The sequence below is a fragment of the Mustela lutreola genome, chromosome 9, assembly GCF_030435805.1.
Source record: "Mustela lutreola isolate mMusLut2 chromosome 9, mMusLut2.pri, whole genome shotgun sequence".
NCBI classification, from domain to species: domain Eukaryota; kingdom Metazoa; phylum Chordata; class Mammalia; order Carnivora; family Mustelidae; genus Mustela; species Mustela lutreola.
Window position 1 is genome coordinate 87,312,477 of NC_081298.1, and position 21,525 is coordinate 87,334,001.

At 35.2% G+C, this 21,525-nt stretch overlaps 1 protein-coding gene across 1 annotated transcript in view; it reads right to left on the bottom strand.

Moving 5' to 3' along the window:
* Positions 1 to 969: 969 nt before the first annotated feature.
* PELI1 (pellino E3 ubiquitin protein ligase 1) overlaps positions 970 to 21,525 on the bottom strand; it is a 56,766-nt gene continuing 36,210 nt past the window's right edge. The window contains exons 2-7 of the mRNA XM_059187822.1: positions 15,139 to 15,278; positions 11,762 to 11,891; positions 8,888 to 8,989; positions 4,236 to 4,433; positions 3,952 to 4,140; positions 970 to 3,394 (exon numbers count right to left, since the gene is read on the bottom strand). Coding sequence (XP_059043805.1) covers positions 2,828 to 3,394; positions 3,952 to 4,140; positions 4,236 to 4,433; positions 8,888 to 8,989; positions 11,762 to 11,891; positions 15,139 to 15,209 — 1,257 coding nt within the window. The 5' untranslated portion in view covers positions 15,210 to 15,278 and the 3' untranslated portion in view covers positions 970 to 2,827. The remainder of the gene's footprint in view (positions 3,395 to 3,951; positions 4,141 to 4,235; positions 4,434 to 8,887; positions 8,990 to 11,761; positions 11,892 to 15,138; positions 15,279 to 21,525) is intronic.

Genomic DNA, 21,525 nt, shown 5'->3' on the forward strand with positions numbered 1-21,525 from the left:
AAGTGGAATACAACAGTTAGATAACCCGTCAGGATGAGGGCCCAAGTGTTTAAATTTATATGAAAAATATAATCCTAAAGAATAATGGATGGACTTTCACTGGTGCCCTCACTCAGTCTATGTGTCAGAAGATCGTGCATCACCTATGGTTCTTGAGGTATCCTGAGAGAAAAGTAGAGTAGGAGTACTATGTTAGATGTAATTATATATTTATTTACATTATTATATATTCCTATCCTATTTTAAATGTTCCAGAATATTTTTAAAATGGCAGAAGTAAGCAATTATAGCTTCCAGAAGATAACCTGGTAAAAGACTCCTCCTTTGGGTTATTTAGCCTATCTCACATCAAGACCCTAATATTTTAGATGATGGGAACTTCCCTATATAAATTAAGGAACATTTAGATGGTAAGATCACTTTGATAAAAGAGTTAAGCCATAAAGATGATCTTTCTTTCAAGTACATTTGGGAGATCTAAATATGACTTCTTCTCCTTGGCCAGGATACTGATATTCCCTTAATACAACTAAGTAACTAAAAGTGTTCCATTAGGCATCAGCAAAATGACAGAACAAATATTCAAAATGCTTGAACAGAAATACACCTAATGATTTAAATTACTGGAGTTTTCAAAACTTGAATTTGGTAGAAAATGAACCTGTCTTTTCATAGTCAGTGAAGCACTGTTTCAACAGTCTAGTATCACATCCTTGCAGAAAGCCAACTCCGTAGCAGGGCTTAACTAAAGCTTCAATTATTCGACCACTAAACAAAGTTCTTTTATTAATAAGTAAGAGATGCTTTCCCAAAAGAACCAGAGATTTGAAGTGTTACATTAAATGCAAATTCTTTATCTATTTCAAGTGAATATTTTTGAAGTCAGGGGTAGATTTGTCCACAAGTTTTCATTTCTGGTTTCCCATTCTCAGTTATGCAAAAACGAACTCACAGAGACAAATTCAAGTATCTATTTTGAAAAGTATTTACTTAGTTTGAATAAATTAATTGCAAATAAAAATTAGCTACAATATATAGCCTGAATAGAAATGACTAGAACAAATACAACACAGGGCTTGATTTCCTTGCATTAGTCACAAAGCATGTGACTAGAAAACTTCAAAATCAATTATATTTCTTTGAAAAGGGGGTAACAGCAGTTACGGATACATCACAACTAGTAAACTTATAATACAAGTTTCCTGACATGCATTTCCTGAGTGAACCCAAATGATCATTTTTTAAAAACAAGGAAATTTTGACAAGTTGAATTAAAGTAAAATAGTTCATGGCTTCTAAGCAACAGGTTTTTTTTTTTTTTTTTTTTTTTTAAACCAAAAGAAAATTCAGAACAGCATAGTAATAGTTATGATAAATTAAAGCTATACTACCACATACGAAAATTTGCTAGAGTCAATTATTACACAACTTTTGAACTAAAGGAAAAACAAATCAAAAGATTAAAAAAAAAAGATTCTGTCTACTCTAAAAGTGTACTGATTTCTACAAGTGTCACAAAGGGTTTGATGTAGTGCAACTGTCTATACTTCTCTTGTGGTGTATTAAAGAAAGGGGAGGGGAGGGAGTGAAGAAACGTTTCCTTGCTTCTTTAAGCAAAGAACTTACTGGAATTAGAGAATAAACATACCATGCAAGTATGTTCCTCTACTCGGCTGTCACTGGTGCTCATCTGCCAACCAAACATTTCCTTGAGTCACACGGTGGCAACTCTCCTTAGGATTCAAAGCCCACAAAGTTAAGGCTGGTCTGCTAGGTTAAAAAAAAAAGAGGGGGCACTATTGTCATTGAACCCTTTATCTCTCTCTACATTTCTTAATGCCTGGATAAAATCACACACAGAATAATCAACTTATTTATTTTTCTAAAAGCAAATCAAGACACTCTCCTCCTTGTTAATTTATGCGTTTTCTCATGAAAAATTTTTTTTTTAGAAACAGTGAACAGATGAACCACAGTTTATATCTAAAAAATAAACTTGCCAAATGTTGCTGGTACTAAAAACAGATTAGTTATCATGGGAGAAAAATAGATAATCTAGATTAAATTGCATATTCAAAGGAGCATATAAAATGTTTCTTAGCATTTTTTGTTATATACTACACTTGAGAGAAACATTAAGAAAAAAACCTTCCTGATTATATTCAATGTGGTTAAAAACAAACAGCTCTTACACAATAATAATTAATATGAATTTGGTTTTACAAAGTATTTTAATTTACCAAATTCCATATTTAGAAGGGGGTAGGGAGAGAGGCTCTCTTGTCCTTCTTTCTAAGCTTAGAAATCCTTGAGCTGTGCTCACTAAACTACCATTCACACCAAGAGTGTGACACCATCGTTACCATGCTACTCTATCAAGAACATTCTAAGATGTTTTCTATAATAAAGATAAATAGAAAAAAGTTAATATACATGTTGCTGTATTTTACAATGTTTGCAACAAACTGTAAACTAACATAGTTTGAACCAACAGTACCCTCAGTTATATGAAACAATTTTCAACACTGAGGATGGGTGATTCAAAAACACTAAAAGGAAGGCAACAAATTAGACTGTGTCTTTTCATCCTCAAAATATATTTCCAAAACTCAGAATTCAGAAGTCTGGTACTTTCAGAAATTCTTTTCCTTGAGTTTCCCAGATTTTTTGATCAGAAATTGTTACTTTTTATTATAAATGTTTAAAAAAATTCTTCATCTTAATGCAAATGACCAGAGCAGAGAAACTGTGACATGGACAACAGGTTGGAAAACCCAACTCACTTAGCTTATAAATTTATAATGTAGTCCTGGAGGACAACTGTCTGTTAGTCTAGAGGTCCTTGGAAAATAAGTCTGATGTAGCCTTGTTCACCAGCCAACTGATGTGCACAAAAGGGGCAGGCTGCATGAAAAGTATGAGTACCATGAGGAAGCGGGATCTGGGACCAATAAGCAGTTGTCTTTTCTGAACACACATGCCCACATGGGCTGAATGCATGGGTTGGAGGGCCGGCGTCCACATAAAATCCAGCTTCACATCCAAGCCACAGAGGGACATAGGGACCAACAGACCTACACATGGGACATTCACGATCTTTTCCATCACGTTCTTCTTTGTTTCCCCAGTTATGATAGCCATGCACATGGCCGCAGTTTAGATACACCCATGGTTGTTTTTCATCGACAACATCTTTCCTCTTCATACTAGGAAATGCTAGTGTGTTGAACCCTACGGGGCATTGAGGTCGTGCTGCATTGATTTCCTGTCTTAAAGCTTCTAAATGCTTCACTGTAGGAGTGTGGGAAAGGCCTTCTGCAGTACGCCACAGCAACGTTGCACCGCAGAGGTCAATTAATGAGCCATCTTGTAACTGATTGGTTTCAATTTCCACCTAGAGGAAACAAGAATCAAAAAATACATTCACCACTATGTTTTCAATTTTTACATAAGAGTTTTGGTCTTATATGCTCCTTACTCAAGAACTGAGATTTCCTATGATTATTACTAAATATAAGAAGCTCTATTGGCAGTCATGAAAAATTTAAGTCTGAAAATCAAGGATAAAATATTGAACAGGAACATATTTCTTCTCAGCCTTATAGTAAAGACAATTTATGATTAAAACACCTGGCTACTCAGTAAGTCTAATATTTCCTATATATATCATGGCCAAAGAGGTAGAAAATACACAGTGTTATCTAATTTAGGAAAGCTTAGGTTTTAAAATATATTAACATAACATGAAAGAACAAATTTTTAAAGGTCCTGATTGAAACCTTAAGATAATACCCTGTAGTATAATATTTAGTGGTCAGCGTTTTTGATAGTCAGACTTAAGTACTCTGTGTCAGCAAGAGATTTAAGTTTTTGGAATTATGTAATGCATTCAATCCAACACACCCAATGTGTTTAGTGGAAGTAAGTAAGAAGCTACATCTCAATACTTGCCATTTTTCCTCTCTGCTGGGCTGATCTGGTTTCCCGCAGGCTGAATACATTTCCACACACTGATATTTCTCTCCATATTCCAGGCTTGGAGTCTTCGGTGAACCCATTGCGTGGATGCATAACAAGAACGCCATTAGTTGTCAAACCATCCATCTGCCCATCTGATGTCTTCCATTTGGCAGCCTTCTCCTAGTAGCAATAAAAATAGTGAGCTTCCAGTTCTTAGGAATTTGGAAACAGAAATGGTTAAAAATAATGCACCATTCAGGGAAAAAGTTCTTTACCCCAAGAAAGATGTTTTTTGATGAGTCAAATCCTGCAGCATAAATCCGTGCTGTAAAGGGGGGATTCCGTTCACATATGATTCTACAGGCAAATCTTGATATAGTGCTTTGCACTGACTGTGTATCAGAATTACTTTGGCTTCCAGGAACTGTGTCAGTTACTACAAAATCAATGGGACTTTCAGTAGACCGACCAATCTAAGGGAAAAAGAAATATCTATAAACCTATTGAAAGGAACACTGGAAAATCCATTCAAGAAAGGTACAAGAAAAAAAAAAGGTACAAGAAGATGAAATCATTAAGCCTCTGAGATTTCTAAAGTGCAAACATAACTCTGAGAGCATCTACACCCTAGAAAATTAATCTGTCGAACTTGTTGTGACTTAATAATTATTTAGAGCATAGGAGTAAGTAGGAACTTACCATCCAGAATATATGAAACCCTCAGGGAATGCAGAATTTAGGATGGCTGAGATTTCTAGATGGCTGCAGATTTTAATTTTAATCCCTCTGGATGGAAATATGGCTACCATGTATTACTCTACCTTCTTTAACAGAATATAGTGAACATACACTATGTTATGATGACTCCAGGACATTGAACTATGAATACCATTTATACTACACTAAATGCAGTAATGTCTTCAGGTGCTATAGCAATGTACAAGAAGGCTGATCCTTACGTTATGGGTTTACATAGCTTCCTTTGAGGTCTTATGTATACTTTATAGATATTCTTGTGTGTTCTGTGAGGTTGTCAGCTATCACTTCTTGCGGTTGGGCATACCTGACTCTAGCAGCATACCCCTCCTCTAACTAGTCACTATTATTCTGCTGTGGGTTGAGAAATTAAAAAAACTAAACTTTCAAGAACAGTCTTTCAAAAGGTTCTTGGTAAATACCTAAAAGATTCTCCAGGAAGCAAAGAAAAGGAATTTTAGTGTGTGGCCTACATGGCCTTTATTTTATATGCCTAGATGTCCTTTTTATTTTCTTCCTGGTTCTCAGCCATGTTTTAGAGAGACAAGGTTCCCAGATCAGAGTTCTGGTGGATGGGTGAGCAAATTAAAAATCTCCAGAGGTACTAGCTAGTAAATAAATTAATTTTGATTTTGAAAGATGAAAGTTGAGGGAAAAAAAAAGGGAAACAGATGACAGAACTGATCAAGTGTCACAGGGTTTTAAAGTAAACATTTAAAAATGAAAAGAAAAAAGGAAATCTATGGAATAGATGACAGACCTGATAAGTGTCACAGAGTTTTAAAGCAAACATTTAAAAATGATGAGTTCATTCATGTACTGGTTATAAAGTAATATCATAAAATTGAAGAAAGTGGATACTGAGAAAAAACACTGACCCTCTACAATGATGATGACACTTCAAAGTCATTCTTAGCATAGTTAAGTCTCAAGAATTCCTCATAACCACATACTTTTAGATAAGATCCTTTTAGCATTTTTGTCGTATCTAGTGTAAGTCTTTCTTTAGTTTGGATAGTTTTAGAAGAAAACTGGCTGGTTAACAAACTTAAGATTGGATGTCCCTTTTCCTGCTTTTTAAGATATGATATCCAAAGAAAATGGTCTCAGCCTTTTGAAACTAAAAATAGTTCTAAAAATAAAAGACTCCTTTAGATCCAAAAGATGTAGGCCCAGGAATGGATTGAGGATTGGTATTTAGAATCAAGATATTCAGAAGGGGCACTTATTTGGAAGGAGAGATTGTTCCAAAACAGTTGAAACTTGATCTGTGTCTTAGAGGAGATTTAAGACTTCAAAGCAATATTGGTCAAGATTGGTAAGAAGGAAGATATGTTAAGTATCTACAAAGAGAAAAAAACCTATGTGATCATGATCAGTTGACAAAATATAACTATGTGGTAAGATAAATTTTAGTAATTCCTCCTCTTTCTAACTGCCACTATTAGCTTTAAAGGTATAGATCTTACCATGTCATTCCCTCCCACTCTCATTAAAAACCCTAATAGTTCCTTACAGACTATTCAAACTTCTTAGTTCCTTCTTTCTTTCTTTTTTTTTTTTTTTTTAAAGATTTTATTTATTTATTTGACAGAGAGAGATCACAAGTAGGCAGAGAGGCAGGCAGAGAGAGAGAGAGAGGAGGAAGCAGGCTCCCCGCTGAGCAGAGAGCCTGATGCGGGACTCGATCCCAGGACCCTGAGATCATGACCTGAGCCGAAGGCAGCGGCTTAACCCACTGAGCCACCCAGGCGCCCTTAGTTCCTTATTTCTGTAATAATTAGAAACTGACTTCACAATTTGCATCCCACTGATGCAGCTTAATTTCCTATCATTGCTATTCACATAAAAAGTATATTCTAGCTGCAAGCAGCTCATCGGTCAATCTTCTTTTTGTTTTTTTTTTTTTTAAATTTATTTTGATGGACAGAGATCACAAGCAGGCAGAGAAACAGGCAGAGAGAGAGGAGGAAGCAGGCTCCCTGCTGAGCAGCAAGCCTGACTCGGGGCTCGATCCCAGGACCCTGGGACCATGACCTGAGCCGAAGGCAGAGGCTTTAACCCACTGAGCCACCCAGGTGCCCCTCATTGGTCAATCTTCTACTACACTTTGCCATCTCTTTTGTCAGAATGCCTTTCTACTGGCTGGACTGATAAAATCCTACTCAAATTTCATTAAAACAAACAAACAAACAAACAAAAAAACTCCAAACATATCTGGATAAAAAGGCACTAGTATGAAGTCTTTCCCTCACCCTTCTTCAACCCAATCAGAAACTTGTACTTCATATTTAGACTGCCAGTGTACCACCTATGAATATAAACAACTTGTAATGTCTCCTTTATTTACTTCATAGTGTTAACCAATGCAGAGAGTCAGAGTTTGAATAGTTGATGAATTGAACAATAAATATTCTTTGTTCAGTGTGGAAGGCAGGTAATCTCAGAATGGTTATAAAACCAGTTCCTCAAAGACTGGTTAAATTATCAGGGTAGTTTCAGATATATCTCTGTTTTTTTTTGATGTAGAAATGTTTGGATTTTTCACTGGTCTCATGCTTTGTAGAAAGAACATTATGAAGACTATTTAAGAAAAACTCTATTCCTTTATGAAAAGGAAAAAAAATGTTGAAAGTTATTTAAGGACCTTCATAAAATGGCAAAGACACTGTTCTATAATTCAGAATGCCTGGTTTAATCCCAATTCTGCCCCCAACTAACTATAACTTTTAACTCACAAGACTTCAGTAAGTTTTGACAAAAAACAAGGGGTAAACAAATGAATACAAGGTATCTTCTGAAACAAAACTTCTAGTCTGGGGTCAAACATCTAGGTAACATCTTGACTTTTTAAAAAAGCTAATTAAGCAGGCGCCTGGGTGGCTCAGTGGGTTAAGCCGCTGCCTTCGGCTTAGGTCATGATCTCGGGGTCCTGGGATCGAGTCCCGCATCGGGCTCTCTGCTCAGCGGGGAGCCTGCTTCTCTCTGTCTCTCTCTCTCTGCCTGCCTCTCCATCTACTTGTGATTTCTCTCTGTCAAAAAAAAAAAAAACCTTAAAAAAAAAAAGCTAATTAAGCATATTTATTTTAACTGGTTGTCAGTAAAATAAAATGTGGAAAATTATCCTAAAGCTTGTGTTTGGTTCTCATTAAGATCCCAACCTTAATCTTCATTAAGAGTGTTATTTATTTTAAATTTTTTTTGGCAAAAGCAAGAAAGATAAACATACATCCATACTCTGATATTAACTATAGAGACCCTATTCTAAAAAATTCAGTATTTTACTAGAAGGGCTAGAGGGGAACAATTGACTTCAATGAGAAATACTTTGCTATTGGTTATAATTAAAGACATCTCCAGGCCTTTTCTATTTAATCTTATAAAACAAAACAAAAAAAATTTGAGAAGTCACTGAGACAGTAATTGCAAAAGCAACATTATTGGGTACTTTATGTCTTATTTGTTTCCAAAAATCCAGGCTCTACAAAGCCAAACAAGAGAAGGCATCATGGATCCTGTTTATATCTTTGGGTTTGACTGTTCTATAATCTATTAAGTTTATGAAAACATCAGCACTGGATTGGTACAAAAATGAGAGGCAGGAAAAAAAAAAAACTTTAACTGCATTAGTAGCAGAAAATATGTGCTAAAAAACAAGCCTGATCGCAAACATTATACAGACAATTAGAGATCGCCTGTACATTTTGCTACCTAGAGAGGAAGGTGGGAAACGGTGGCAAAAAAAAGTCACAAGTATGTGCAGACTATTTGTTTGTTTTTTTTTCTGATAACAGCTAACTAAGCTATTTTTATAACCACTATTATTAATTGCTAAGTGTTTACCAGCTCTCTGGCCCAGCTTTGAGCACTTTACATGTACTAACACATTTAAGCCTCCTAAATGTCCTATGAAGGAAGCTCTATTATCTGCACTTCACAGGAGGAAACTGAGGCATAGAGTGATTAAGTAATGTTCACCAGAGCCCATTTTAAAACCATGCTATGCTGACTTCTATATATGAGATTTAGAAATCAATATATATTTTAATGTAATACTTGACTAAAATATGATCATCATCAAACCGACCACAGCAAAAGTCACAGACAACAGGTTGTCAACTTTTTTGTTTTTTCAAGAAAAAAAAAAAAAAAAATTCAGATGTTATAGTACCTGAAACATATCTGTGTTGCTGTCATGAGTATATTCAACCACCACTGTCTGGGCCCGAGATAAAGTATATGATATGCTGTGCTGGTCCTTGTTGCTTATTGCCTAAGAAAGAAAATATTAATAGCAAAAATTAGCTGGTAGGCCAATCAAATCAAATTCAAAAAAGAAAAGTAATCTATCACATGTTTGATATATTTTCTCCCAAAATTTAAGGTAGAAATTAGTAACTTTTCTGTAATGTGAGCTGTGATAGTAGTTACTCAGACTGAGTGGGGTGTACAAGAATACTTTGAAGATTCTAGAGTAAGCATAATTTCATTGTATAAAAACACTGTAAAATCTGGGTTTCCCTTATAAGTATTTTTATTATAAAGTAATCAAAATGAAACCCCATGTAGAAACTGAAAATAGTACTCGATTATACTTTATTAAGGAGAAAATACAAAATTTTACAAGATAAGATTCTTATATTTAAAGTAATTCAAAGAGTTATAAACAAGTTACCAACATGCAGAGTTAAATGTTTTTCTTAATCATTCTGTGACTCTATTGGTGACAAATATTTGTCATATGCTGGGCAAATACGGAAAAATTCATAGAATGATTAAACCTTACACCAAAGGAAATGGACATAATGCTTACGATGGTACTTCTGACTTATCCCAAACTAAAACTAAAAACATTGCTAAAAAGAACTTTTTGGTTTTGTTTTTGGGCATTTTCTATGTATTTGAGTTGAAGATAATATCAGAAAGGGGGAAAACCTGCACAAAGGAAGTGGAAACAGGTTGCGTAAAAGGAAAACGGATACAAAGACGTAAAGCAAAGAAGCTAAATTCAAAAAATGTTTCTTAATTAGAACCGTGGCATTATAAAACCTCACTTGGTTTCAATTTGTAGGTAATCTATCTGTAATAGATAAAGCCTTAAAATAATAGATTTAAAGTTAATTAAGGCTGTGAAATTTTCAAATACTTAAAGAAAATTTTAAAAAACCACCTGGGTACCAAGCTTTATCGAAGCATAACAATGCCATTTTTGCTTCTGGTTTCTTAAATTCAACAGAGTGTCAAGGCTGCTTACATGTTTCTCTCACTCTGCTCTCTTCATAGAGGTATCTTAACCTCATTAATGCATGTACATCATTCCCATGCATGTTGCTGATGTTTTAAAAATAAATAAAAATTGTTTATAGATTTTTAAAACCTATAATTACTTTAACTTAGCATAAAGCAATGATTTTTCAATCAAATAACTGCCCAGAATCTTGGAAGTAACGTGTTCTTAATGGCTAAAGAGATTTAAAAAACACAAGTTTTTGTGTACTTTGACATTGTACTCTCTGGCTTTATTAGCAATTAAACCTAGTCTTAATTATATTAAAAGTAAGAACTATGTCTAGTTAAGTTCTCACTGGACTGAAAGGCAGAGTTTAACCTTCTCCCAGATGATTGCCAGAACAGGGTATTTTAGATATAGAGATTATAACTATTTTCCCTCTGCTAGTGGTTCTCAACCAGAGGTAGTAGTAGCTGTGAAAGGGGCACTTGGAAATATGTAGGAGCATTTTCTGGCTGTGATTTGCAGGCTTACATGGCATTAGTGGTTGGGGACAACAGATGTAACAACCCTGCACAAAGAAGTGGCATACACCCAATGTAAGAGCACTGCTGCCGGGGCAGGTCTGGCATCGAGCTCCTCGGGTTGGGTCATTAGCTTTCATTCACTCTCACTACCTGCTTAGCACAACCTTTCTCTGCAAAGGAACAAAAAGAAACATTTGAAAGAAACTGTCCCTTTTCTACATTTACAGGGTTTCAAACAGTAATAGATGAGAGGCTGCATCAAGACATGAAGACTGTTCTAGACACCATGTGGTATACAAAAATTCAATTAACTTCAGGGACTGGAGCTATGACCTAAAACAAGTCACCATATGCCAATTTCTCCATCTCTTTTTCATTTAACTTACAGAGATATATCTCAGGGGTATAATATTAATGCACATGTTGGGGCTGCCTAGCTAAAGATACAATTAATTCCAGAAGGTGAGAGACTTTGTAATTTTTATTCACACAACACAATATCCAATACAAATTCTGTATTATGAAACTGGAAGTAGAAGAAATCACAGAAATGTAAAGATTTAAAATTCCCCCCAAACTGTCTATCACTCCAGGAAAAGCCTGAGTGTCCTGAAATGATGGCTCAGGTTCTGGATATTTTGGCAGGGAAAGATAAAGGAGCCAATACAGTTGGGTATTTGCTTTTATAGTTTTGATTCAATTTAATAGTTAACTGTGGTCCATTTTGTTCAAGGCACTATGTTAAAAGCTTTGAGGCCCATAAAACAAGCAAACAAAAAAATAAGAGCATAAGCAGAATCTTTGATAAAGATCTCCTGTAAGAATCACACAATTAACCCTGAGTTTAAAAAAATCACCTCATCTATACAATGCTTCAACTACCTGAGTATGCTTATTATATACTACATTCATTGGCAAGGCCCCTCTAGTACCAGTGGAAACTCCCTACTTCTCAGGGTAGACAGCTGTATAATTCTAAATACTAGATAAAGCCCTGGTCCCAACCTACCTTTTTAAAAATTTCTTATTGAAAGGGAATGTTTCCTCCTAATTTCTACCCACTGATCCTGGTTTTTTATTTAAAAAAAAAAAAAAAAAAAAAGTCTGATGCCCTTCTATATGGCAGCCTTTCAAGTAATGTCTCCAAAGTGTCTGCTCCCATTGAAACAAAAGGAAACTTCTGGTACAGAATGTGAAGGGAACCCTAGAGAACATAAACAACATGTACGGGTCTTTCAATTTCTCAAGTTAACTTATTTAGTTTAATTTGGGTTTGTTTGCTTTTTACCTTTGCAGCCTGAGGAGTACAAGCGATATGCACAGTGCTGGGCTTCACCCCATTTGCCTTAGGTCTTTTAAACAAAGCAAACCTACTTTTCCTTCTTCCTCTGTCACCGTTTGGGAGAGATCCATTATACCTGGTGGGGGGAAAAAAGTTTAGGTGATCTCTTGTAAGAACCACACAATTCTGAAACAAATGTTTTACTTTGCCTTAAAATATGGATCGATCTCCAATTAATTATCTATTAGCACACTGTAAGTATCTCAAATTCCCTTCAGTAATTACTGATCCCTAGACCAGCTGTCTGAGTATGAAACAAAATGATATTCTGGTTACATTCCAAGTCACAAAGAAGTATTTTTTGGATTATAAATAGCTTTAAATTATCTGTATTTTCTTCCCTCTTTTATTCAAGATAATCAAGAGCTGATTAATGGCATGTCTGATTCCTTATGACTCATTCTATGTTTTTTAAAGGTGGATGTTTGCATGTGCTAATACAACCTTTAAAAGTACAGTATGAATTGTCTAAAACAGAATCTCCTTTAATTGTCAACTAAATACTTTAAATACCTTTTGAAATAAGACATTTTTAGACTCATTTGATAAGTCTGATAAGACTTAGGACATGTGGGCGCCTGGGTGGCTCAGTGGGTTAAGCCGCTGCCTTCGGCTCGGGTCATGATCTCAGAGTCCTGGGATCGAGTCCCACATCGGGCTCTCTGCTCAGCGGGGAGCCTGCTTCCTCCTCTCTCTCTGCCTGCCTCTCTGCCTACTTGTGATCTCTCTCTGTCAAATAAATAAATAAAATCTTAAAAAAAAAAAAAAAAAAAAAAGACTTAGGACATGAATGCACACATACACATTCACATTATGTTGGGAAAACCTATCTAATTAAAGATGCCTGCTAAACAGTGACAAAACACATTTTTGTCATTCAGATCTTATAACCATTTCTCCATGATACTATATACATGTCCTGAAAATAAGCAAGTAAATGAGGATTGGATAGGAAAGAAGTTCACAAGAAAACATTTGGGTGTTTACTGTGTATTAGGCACTATTGTGTTCTCTACCATATAGCACCTCATTTAATCCATCCTCATAAAAATTCTAGAGATTTGCATCACTCGGCTTTTACCAGTTATGAATTTAAGTTATTCCTCAGGGGAATAAAATTCCTTAGAGGCTCAGGGAAATTAAGTCATTTTCTGAAGGTCACACAAGTGGCAATGAAAATACTAGAATTTGAATCCAGGTGTTTGTGCCATGCTTTTTTGAATTCTTTTTTGCTTCATTTGGCCTGAGTAGTGGCTTAATAATAATTTCTCCTCATTCACTGCCCCCTGCCCCCTGGCAAATCTTTGGTTTGTTTCCTGGTCTCTTATATATAGTTGGTTAATCTTGAGGGAAAATGAAGGAGGGACCAGGGACAGTTTTGAGGTTGAAGGAGAATGTGATTGTAAAATGGCCTCCAGTAGTGGCTGACAAGGAAGAGAAGGGGCTTTACTCAAATTTACAGAAATTATATTTGATAAAGATCTCCTGTAAGAGATTATATTGATTCTTTACAAAAAATAAAACACACTGATTTCTGTTGGAGAAAGCCCTTGCTAATCTTGCTAGCCTTGCTAAGAGCTCAGAGTCACACCCCTTAGTTAATACAACACTAATTCTAGGCTGTGTTTTGCAACCGGTCCTACGTGGATCCTCACTATTCTGTCTGCTTAGTTACTTGACTTGTTTCTCTTCTGGGGATATACTCTCTATTCCCAAACACTGTGTTTCTGTAGCTCAAAACTCTATTCTACAGTAGCAATAACACCAAACTGACAATCTTATCCAGCTTTATTTCTCCTGAGGGCTGGAAAGAAGTATTATTTGTATTTTAAGAAATCAAGTGCCAGATACAGAGACAACTACGATGAGAAACTGCTGGGCTAAGAAAGGCAGTTTAAACGATATACTAAATTTTAAATTCCAGTCTTCAAATGACTCAGAATTCCTAGTAGAAGAATTTAACTTTGAATAATTTTTGGAAATTAGAAGCTGTTAGTCATTACTATATTAAGATCTATGTGATCTCAAGTTGTATTAAGTTGTTTTTGGGAAAAGAGATTTTTAGGTCTCAATGGGCCTTAGATGATCTTGTCTGTCATTTTACTGAAGAGGAAACTAAGACCCAGAATGATGAAGTGACTTGCCCAAGGTCATATAATTAGCAATGGTAGAATAGGCACTGGAATCTAGCATTCATGACTTCTAGTCAAGCTCATTAACTCCATATTATCATCTGACTTTCTCTCACTCTCTCCTCTGAAACAAGGGACACATTCTCACTTAAACAAGAACTTGTACCAACATGACTCTAAAACCTGTTGTTTCAAATATCTAAAGTCATATAATTGTTCCTAGAGCTGATTTCTAGACAGAAGAAAAGAAACATCAGGGGGAAAGTAAAATATGCAATTTCTAGTTTCTGAAATCTCTTGCTAATGGACTAATATTCTCAGTTTTGACAGTTAATGCAAGTTTAGATTGAATAAACTGAAATATGGAATCATCTGTTCCTTATTCTTTAGATTATGTCTATGTAAGTTGTATGGATGAGAACACTTAGAAAGCAAATAAGTAGTGAGACTCTGGGCTTCAGAGTCATCATATCTTTAGCCTGTACAACTCTATCACAAGAAGAATAGGACCATATGCATAAAGCAACAACTATCTCAGAAGGACAAAGGAACAAATAAATACTAACTTATATGAAATGACCTAAACAGGGAAGGGATTTTGGTAAAGGCAGCTGAGTCATACTTTTCTAAAAGATGGGACAGGGAAGACAAATGAAACATTATATGACTTCAGACATTTAGATTTTACATTTTTCATCTTTAAGAAGCTTTGTTCTTTCTGAGAGTAACGGTAAGGCAAAGTTTATGCATACATGAGCACTTTTAAGAGATGGCATAAAAATGAGGATTAAGAGTTTCTTGATTTAACATTATCAATATTATTTTGAGATAATCATCCTGTAGCTTTAAATCATTTTTGGAAATAGATAGGATATACAATCTAAAAAGTAATTTCATTTTTTTTAATAAATAATCTTTTTTTTTTTTTTAAGATTTTATTTATTTATTTGAGAGAGAGACAGTGAGAGAGAACATGAGCGAGGAAAAGGTCAGAGAGAGAAGCAGACTCCCCATGGAGCTGGGAGCCGGATGCGGGACTCAATCCCAGGACTCCGGGATCATGACCTGAGCCGAAGGCAGTCGTCCAACCAACTGAGCCACCCAGGCGTCCCTAAAAAGTAATTTCAATCTGGATGTTAAAGTCACTATAAATTATTCAATTTTATGTGTCATCAGATGGAGAAAACTTACCCTAAGACAATGAGTTCACCGTATTTTACTGGTGCTTTGGATGGATGATTTTCTTGATCAGGAGAAAACATGAGCTTGGCTGTCGTTCTCAAATCTTTGTTCACTGGTCAGGAGCCTTGGGACACCTTTTGCATTATCTCCTAGAGGCAAAAAGTTTTCATTAATAGTGTGAACAATGAATTTCAGTTTAAATAAAGATGTTATCTTCCAGCAGTCCTTGTGAGCACAATATTGTGCAAAGTTATATAATTTTCTCTCTCTTTATATACACACAATATTATGCAAAGTTATATATTTTCTATATAATATAGAAAGTGCATGATATATTCCCCAATAATGGTTATTTATATATTTGGTTCTATTTAAATAGTTTATAAATGTAAATTTGGTAACTTTAGGAAGATGGAATAGGAGTAATTGTTCCCTATTATTTCCACTAAGTACAACTGCAAACTCTGGACATTATATACAAAACATAAGAAGACTCTGAAAAATAGAGAGCAGACAGACCAGCTAGGGACCTTGGGGCACAAGGAGTGACACAGTGCTAAGTTTCTCTGGGTTTTCTTTATGGTTCCTATATCCCAGATTTAGAGCTGAACAATCCAGGAACCTGGAAATAGCAATTGGCAGAGACAAAAACCAAATGAACAAACAAAAAGCCACCCCAAAAGCTTTATTTCTCCAGTTAAAGGAATGAGGAAGGGGCAGCCTTAGTAAGAGAGATAACTTTTGACAATAACTATTCTACTATAGCCAACCACCACAGAAAACACTGGCCCTACCACTGCCCACACAAGCAAGATCCTAGTGGGGAGCCTAGACTTCTACCTCACAAGACCATAATAAAGAAGCCTAGCCCCCTGCCCCCAACCAAGGTACTGTCGGGCAGCCAAGTAGGGATCCAAGACTTTCACCCTGCTGGTTGGTAACATGCCCCCACCTCTACTCTAGCAGTGTTAGGGAAGCCTGGACTTCCATCGCCACATGGCAGTAACAAGGATTCCCTTGCGCTAGGTGTCAGTGAAGGCTGAGTATGGAACCTGGACTTCTATGTCTATCTGGCAGTAAAAAGAAGGCAGCCACTATTCCCCAGCCAAGGCAGTGAGAGAAAAAGACAGTGGAAATAGTAGGTTTAGGTAACATCCAGAGTCTCAGAACATAATACCAAAATGTCCAGGTTTCAACAGAAAACCATTCATTGTATTAAGAACTATAAAGATTTAAGACAATGCAAAAAGAAATAAATACTGAAGTTGAGATGACAGAGATATCAGAATTACCAGACAAGGATTTTAAACCAATCATGATAAAAATATAAGATGCAAACATATTTGGGACAAACAAAAAAGTCTGCACAAAGAGACAAAAATTTAAATGCTCACTTTTTAGGACGGGCTTACCAGCAGAATAAAAGTGACATAATAAAGAATCAGTGAACCAGAAGAGAGAAATTACTTAATCTGAACAACAGAGGGAAAACAGACAAGAAGAAGAGGAAGAGGAAGAGGAGGAAGAAGGGGAGGAGGAGGGAAAATCGGTAAGAAGGAGGAGAAGGAGGGAAAATAGACAAGAAGAAGAAGAAGGAAGAGGAGGAGGGGGAGGAGGAGGGAAAATGGACAGGAAGAAAGACGAGGGAAAAAAAAATGAAGAAAGAGCAGAGCCTCATGAACCTGTGAGATCACAGCAAAAGAGCTAATACTTGTATCACTAGAACCCAGAAAAAGAAGAAAGAGAATGGAACTGAAAAGTATTCATATAATGGCTGAAATCTTAGCAAATTTGGAAAAAGAAACCACAACCACAGATTCAAGAAGCTGAATAAAACTCATAGAGCATAAACCTAAAAAAATCCATGTCAAAATACCTCAGAGAAGCCAAGAAAGTAACATATCTTTTTCAGGTGTTGAAAGAAAAGAACTGTCAACCCAGAATCCTATACCCAGCAAAAATGGAGGGGAAATCAAGACAGTCTCAGGTGAGAGAAAATTAAACAGAAGTTGTCACCACAGATCTACTCTATTAGAACGGCTAGCAGAAATTCTCTAAGAAGAAAACTGATAGACGAACCCTGAAACATCAGAAAAGAAGAAAGAACATGGTAAGTAAAAATACAGGTAAATACAATGAACTTTCCTTTTCTTGGATTTCTACAGTATGTCTGAAAGTCAAAGCAAAAATTATTAACACTGTCAGAGATGGTTTCAAATGTATGTAAAGGAATATTTAAGACAATTATATATGGCACACCTTGGCATTTATTCTAGAGAAATGAAATGAAGATTTATGTTATAAAACCTGTACATGAATGTCTTATAGCAGCCTTATTCATAATAGCCAAAAACTGGAAATAGTCCAGATGTTCTTTACTGAGTGAATGATTAAACTGTGGTACATTCATGTTGTGGAATAGTACTCAGCAATAAAAAGGAACGCAGAAGAAATAACAAGGATGAATCTTTAGAGAAAGATGTTGAGTTAAAAAAAAAGCTAACCTAAACAGGTTACATAAATGATTTTATTTATGTAACACTCTTAACATGACAGAATTATAGAAATGGGAAAAACATAAATGCTTGCTAGGATGTTAAGGAGTAGGTAGGAGTAAAAGGGAAGTGGGTGTGGGAACAGAAAGACATCAGAAAGGACCCCTGTGGTCATGGAAATGTTCTGTTTTTACCAGTGTCAATATTCTGGTTGTGATATTTTACTATAGTTTTGCAAGATATTACAATTGGGGGGAACTGTGTGAAGGGTACACAGAATCTCTTGTCTTATAACTTATGACCACATATGAATTTACAATGACTTCAAATTAAAAAGCTTAATTAAGAAATATAAATTTGACAGGAAAAACAAGACTAGTATTTCTGATAAGCCAGAAGAAATACTACAAACAATCCCCATAATACTGTATCTATTTCATCAGCAGCTTAATGGGACTAGTTATTTCCTACATCTATTCTCTCCATGATTTTCCTGTTAGACCTCTTACAAAGGTTTTCACAACTCTTACTAGCTAACCCATGACAGTCTCCTCCTGACTTCATACTTCCACCAACAAGTTTCACAGGAAACAAAATGAATGAAAAATGCCTATTTGTCTTTTTCTGTAGTACAGTGAAATACAGCCTCTACAGCAGCACTTTTGGAGAGAAGGCAACACAGACTATTTGTAGCCCAATGAGAAAGAACAAGTAAAAGGAGAAGGCTTAACCATTCTGACCCTCTTTTATCCCTCATAACTGACATACACATTTAGACCAGCAATTCAGACAAACACACTAATTTTTATTGTTAGTAAATTTAAGAAACACTGAAGTTATTTTAAATAAATAAAATACGCTTAAGAACTATTTTTAAAAATTTTCCTCCATTCAAATACTCTACAAAATTCTCTCAACTCTCTGGGTGCCTAGGTGGCTCAGTGGGTTAAGCCTCTGCTTTTGGCTCAGGTCATGATCTCAGGGTCCTGGGATCAAGCCCCGCATTAGGCTCTTTGCACAGCAGAGAGCCTGCTTCCCCCTCTCTCTGCCTGCCTCTCTGCCATTTGTGATCTCTGTTGAAAAAATAAAGAAAAATCTTAAAAAAAAAAAAAAAGAGCTACAATTCTATGAAAAAAAAAAAAATTCTCTCAACTCCCCAAAGAAATGTTTTATTTCAGTAAAATAAACAATACTGATCATATCCTCCATTTAGAAAAAGAAATAACATGAAGCTAACTAAAATCTTCAATGAGAAAAATTGAAGTTTTAAAACAAATTAATTCAAATTAACCAAAGAACAATTTTGGTCCATTTACCAAGACCTTCTGATCTATATTAAATCAGATTTTAATATACAAACAAGAATTCATACCCTCTTATTCCCCCCCACAGAAACATCCCATTACAAAAAGCTGAGCAAAGCTTAATTAGAAGCTTTAACCGTGCTTTTCTTGTTAGAAATTAAAGTACTGCCGTCAAACACAAAAAACATTGCTTTGATACATTTCTAACCAAGAACAGCAAAAATTAAAAATTTAATAACAAGAATTAAATTTAAAGTTTAAACTAAATTTTAATATTGTGGCTTTGTCTTGATTTAGACTCTTATTTAGAGTTACTTTCTATTTTTACAAAGTGATAATTTTCCATTTATAGAAGTAAAATGTTCCTTTTAAAAACATTTACTTAAAGAGGTAAGTCATCTAATAGTATTAAATAGTATCAATAAGTACACATATATGGCCAAAATCTGAAAGTGATATATATGAATGCCCATAATTGGCTGATACTAGCGTATAGCATGGCTAACAAATATTAGTCCATGTTCTAGTTCTAGTTCTTTGAACAAAGCAATGTTCCCTCATTTCTAAAAATGAAGGGACTAAAGTCGAATGAAGAGAATTTTGGAGCTGTAAAAAATACAAGACCATCTGGTTCTAACATAAGAATTTATAAGGAATGTACATGTAGGACTATAGATTTAGTCCCATCGCCTTGATAGCAAAAGGAACAATTTTTAGCTTTGACAAGTAACTGGAATAGGGCTAGCATACATCCACCATTCCATACTTCCTAGAGACCCTGGCCAAATTAGCCAAGGAAAATCAACAAACTTTCAATTATTCTTACTCTTCTTAGGTCCCTTAGATTTTGGGATATTTTATTAGTAATATCAAAGTTTCAATAACGGGAACACACTCAAGCTTGGCTTTTACTTCTGTATCTAATAATCTGAAACCCATAATAAAACACTTTAGTAGTACTGTTTATACACTTAAATCACCCAAGATAAAGTTTTCTTAAATTCAAAATGGCATATAACCAATGATATATAACTTGGCTTTCTTAAACTATGAATAACATATGCTATGACAGCTACTTGTGGAACCTTTCATTGTAATTCTAATACATGTTGACAGGCGTTTGTTGGAAAGAAGTGTTAGAATCTTTCATGTTCTGAAGAGTCATGATTTTGAGTGGTTTAGAATCTTTAACAAAGCCAAGTTGCTAGATGGTGCTCTTGTACCCACCCTCCTTCTGTATTCTCTATATTTAAAATCTGAATAAAAAACAGAATTCTTCAAAATTAATTCCTAAAGTCATTCCTAAATTCACTTGAGAATGTGAAATGATATCTCTATAAAGTATATTCTAGTGCCTCAATTACTGGCCCGACCTGTTGATACTCAATTAAGTTAGCTGGTTTGATCTCATATATTCAGTTCTATCCCAATGTGATGATCTAACAAAAAGAACATTAAATAGCACATGGGGCACCCCTGGGTGGCTCAGTGGGTTAAAGCCTCTGCCTTCGGCTCAGGTCATGATTCCGGAGTCCTAGAATCTAGCCCTGCATCAGGCTCTCTGCTCAGTGGGGAGCCTGCTTCCCCCTCTCTCTGCCTGCCTCTCTGCCTACTTGTGATCTCTGCCTGTCAAATAAATAAAATCTTTAAAAAATTAAAAAAAAAAAGAACATTAAATAGCACAATTCTACCTGAGACTGGGAAAAAATGATAAGAAAAAAATCTTGCTAATAATAAGGCTGCTTCCTATAATACCTATTATTTTAAAACTCCGCTTGATCCTTAGAAAGTAAGCATGTTTTCATTGGCAGGGACCTTCCCTAGTTAAATTGTTTTAAAGAAACGCATTCTAAAATAGTGTTATTTTCTGTGTAGGCTGGGAAAACATAAAAAAAAGAGCTATAAACTATATAGTTTTCTTATAAATAGTCTCATTAATTTGATAAAACATTCCAATCGCTTGTTGTTTAAAGTTTTTTTAATCAACTCTTCCCAAAGGAATGACTTTCTTTAACATATAATTGTCAGTTTCACTTAAAGAAGGAAAACTGGGAAATCAATTTTTGTTCAAACTGCTCCTTCAGCATAACATGTTTTTTTTCTTTTATTTACATTGCACACAGCCTCTTGCTTACTACCTACTAAACACAGAACTCCTGCCCTGAAAAATAAAAAGAAGCAAAACAAATACTAAACAAAGAGCAAATACAAAATATTATGTAAACATAATATTCTATTTTGATGGGGGAAGTGAATAGGCACAAAGGGATGCTGAGAAAAAAAAAAGAAAATGTTTTAAAACATGAAATGCTTCTTTTATGGTGAAAAATGGTGTGGACTGCATATATTATCTCTAATGAAACAGACTCCCATCTACACTAGAGTTTCCCTTTGGTTGATTTCAAAAGGATGACTCAAACAGAACTGTTTTGATATATTTGTGGAGGAGCCATTTTATGAAACCAATTAAGCTACCATGGAAGGGAGGTGAATTTATAGCAGTTTCTTGATAAGAGTGAAAATCTAATCCCCTTCTTTCATAATCAGCAGGATTAATAAGCAGCATTCTTCCATAAAAGAAAGGATAGAAGAAACAA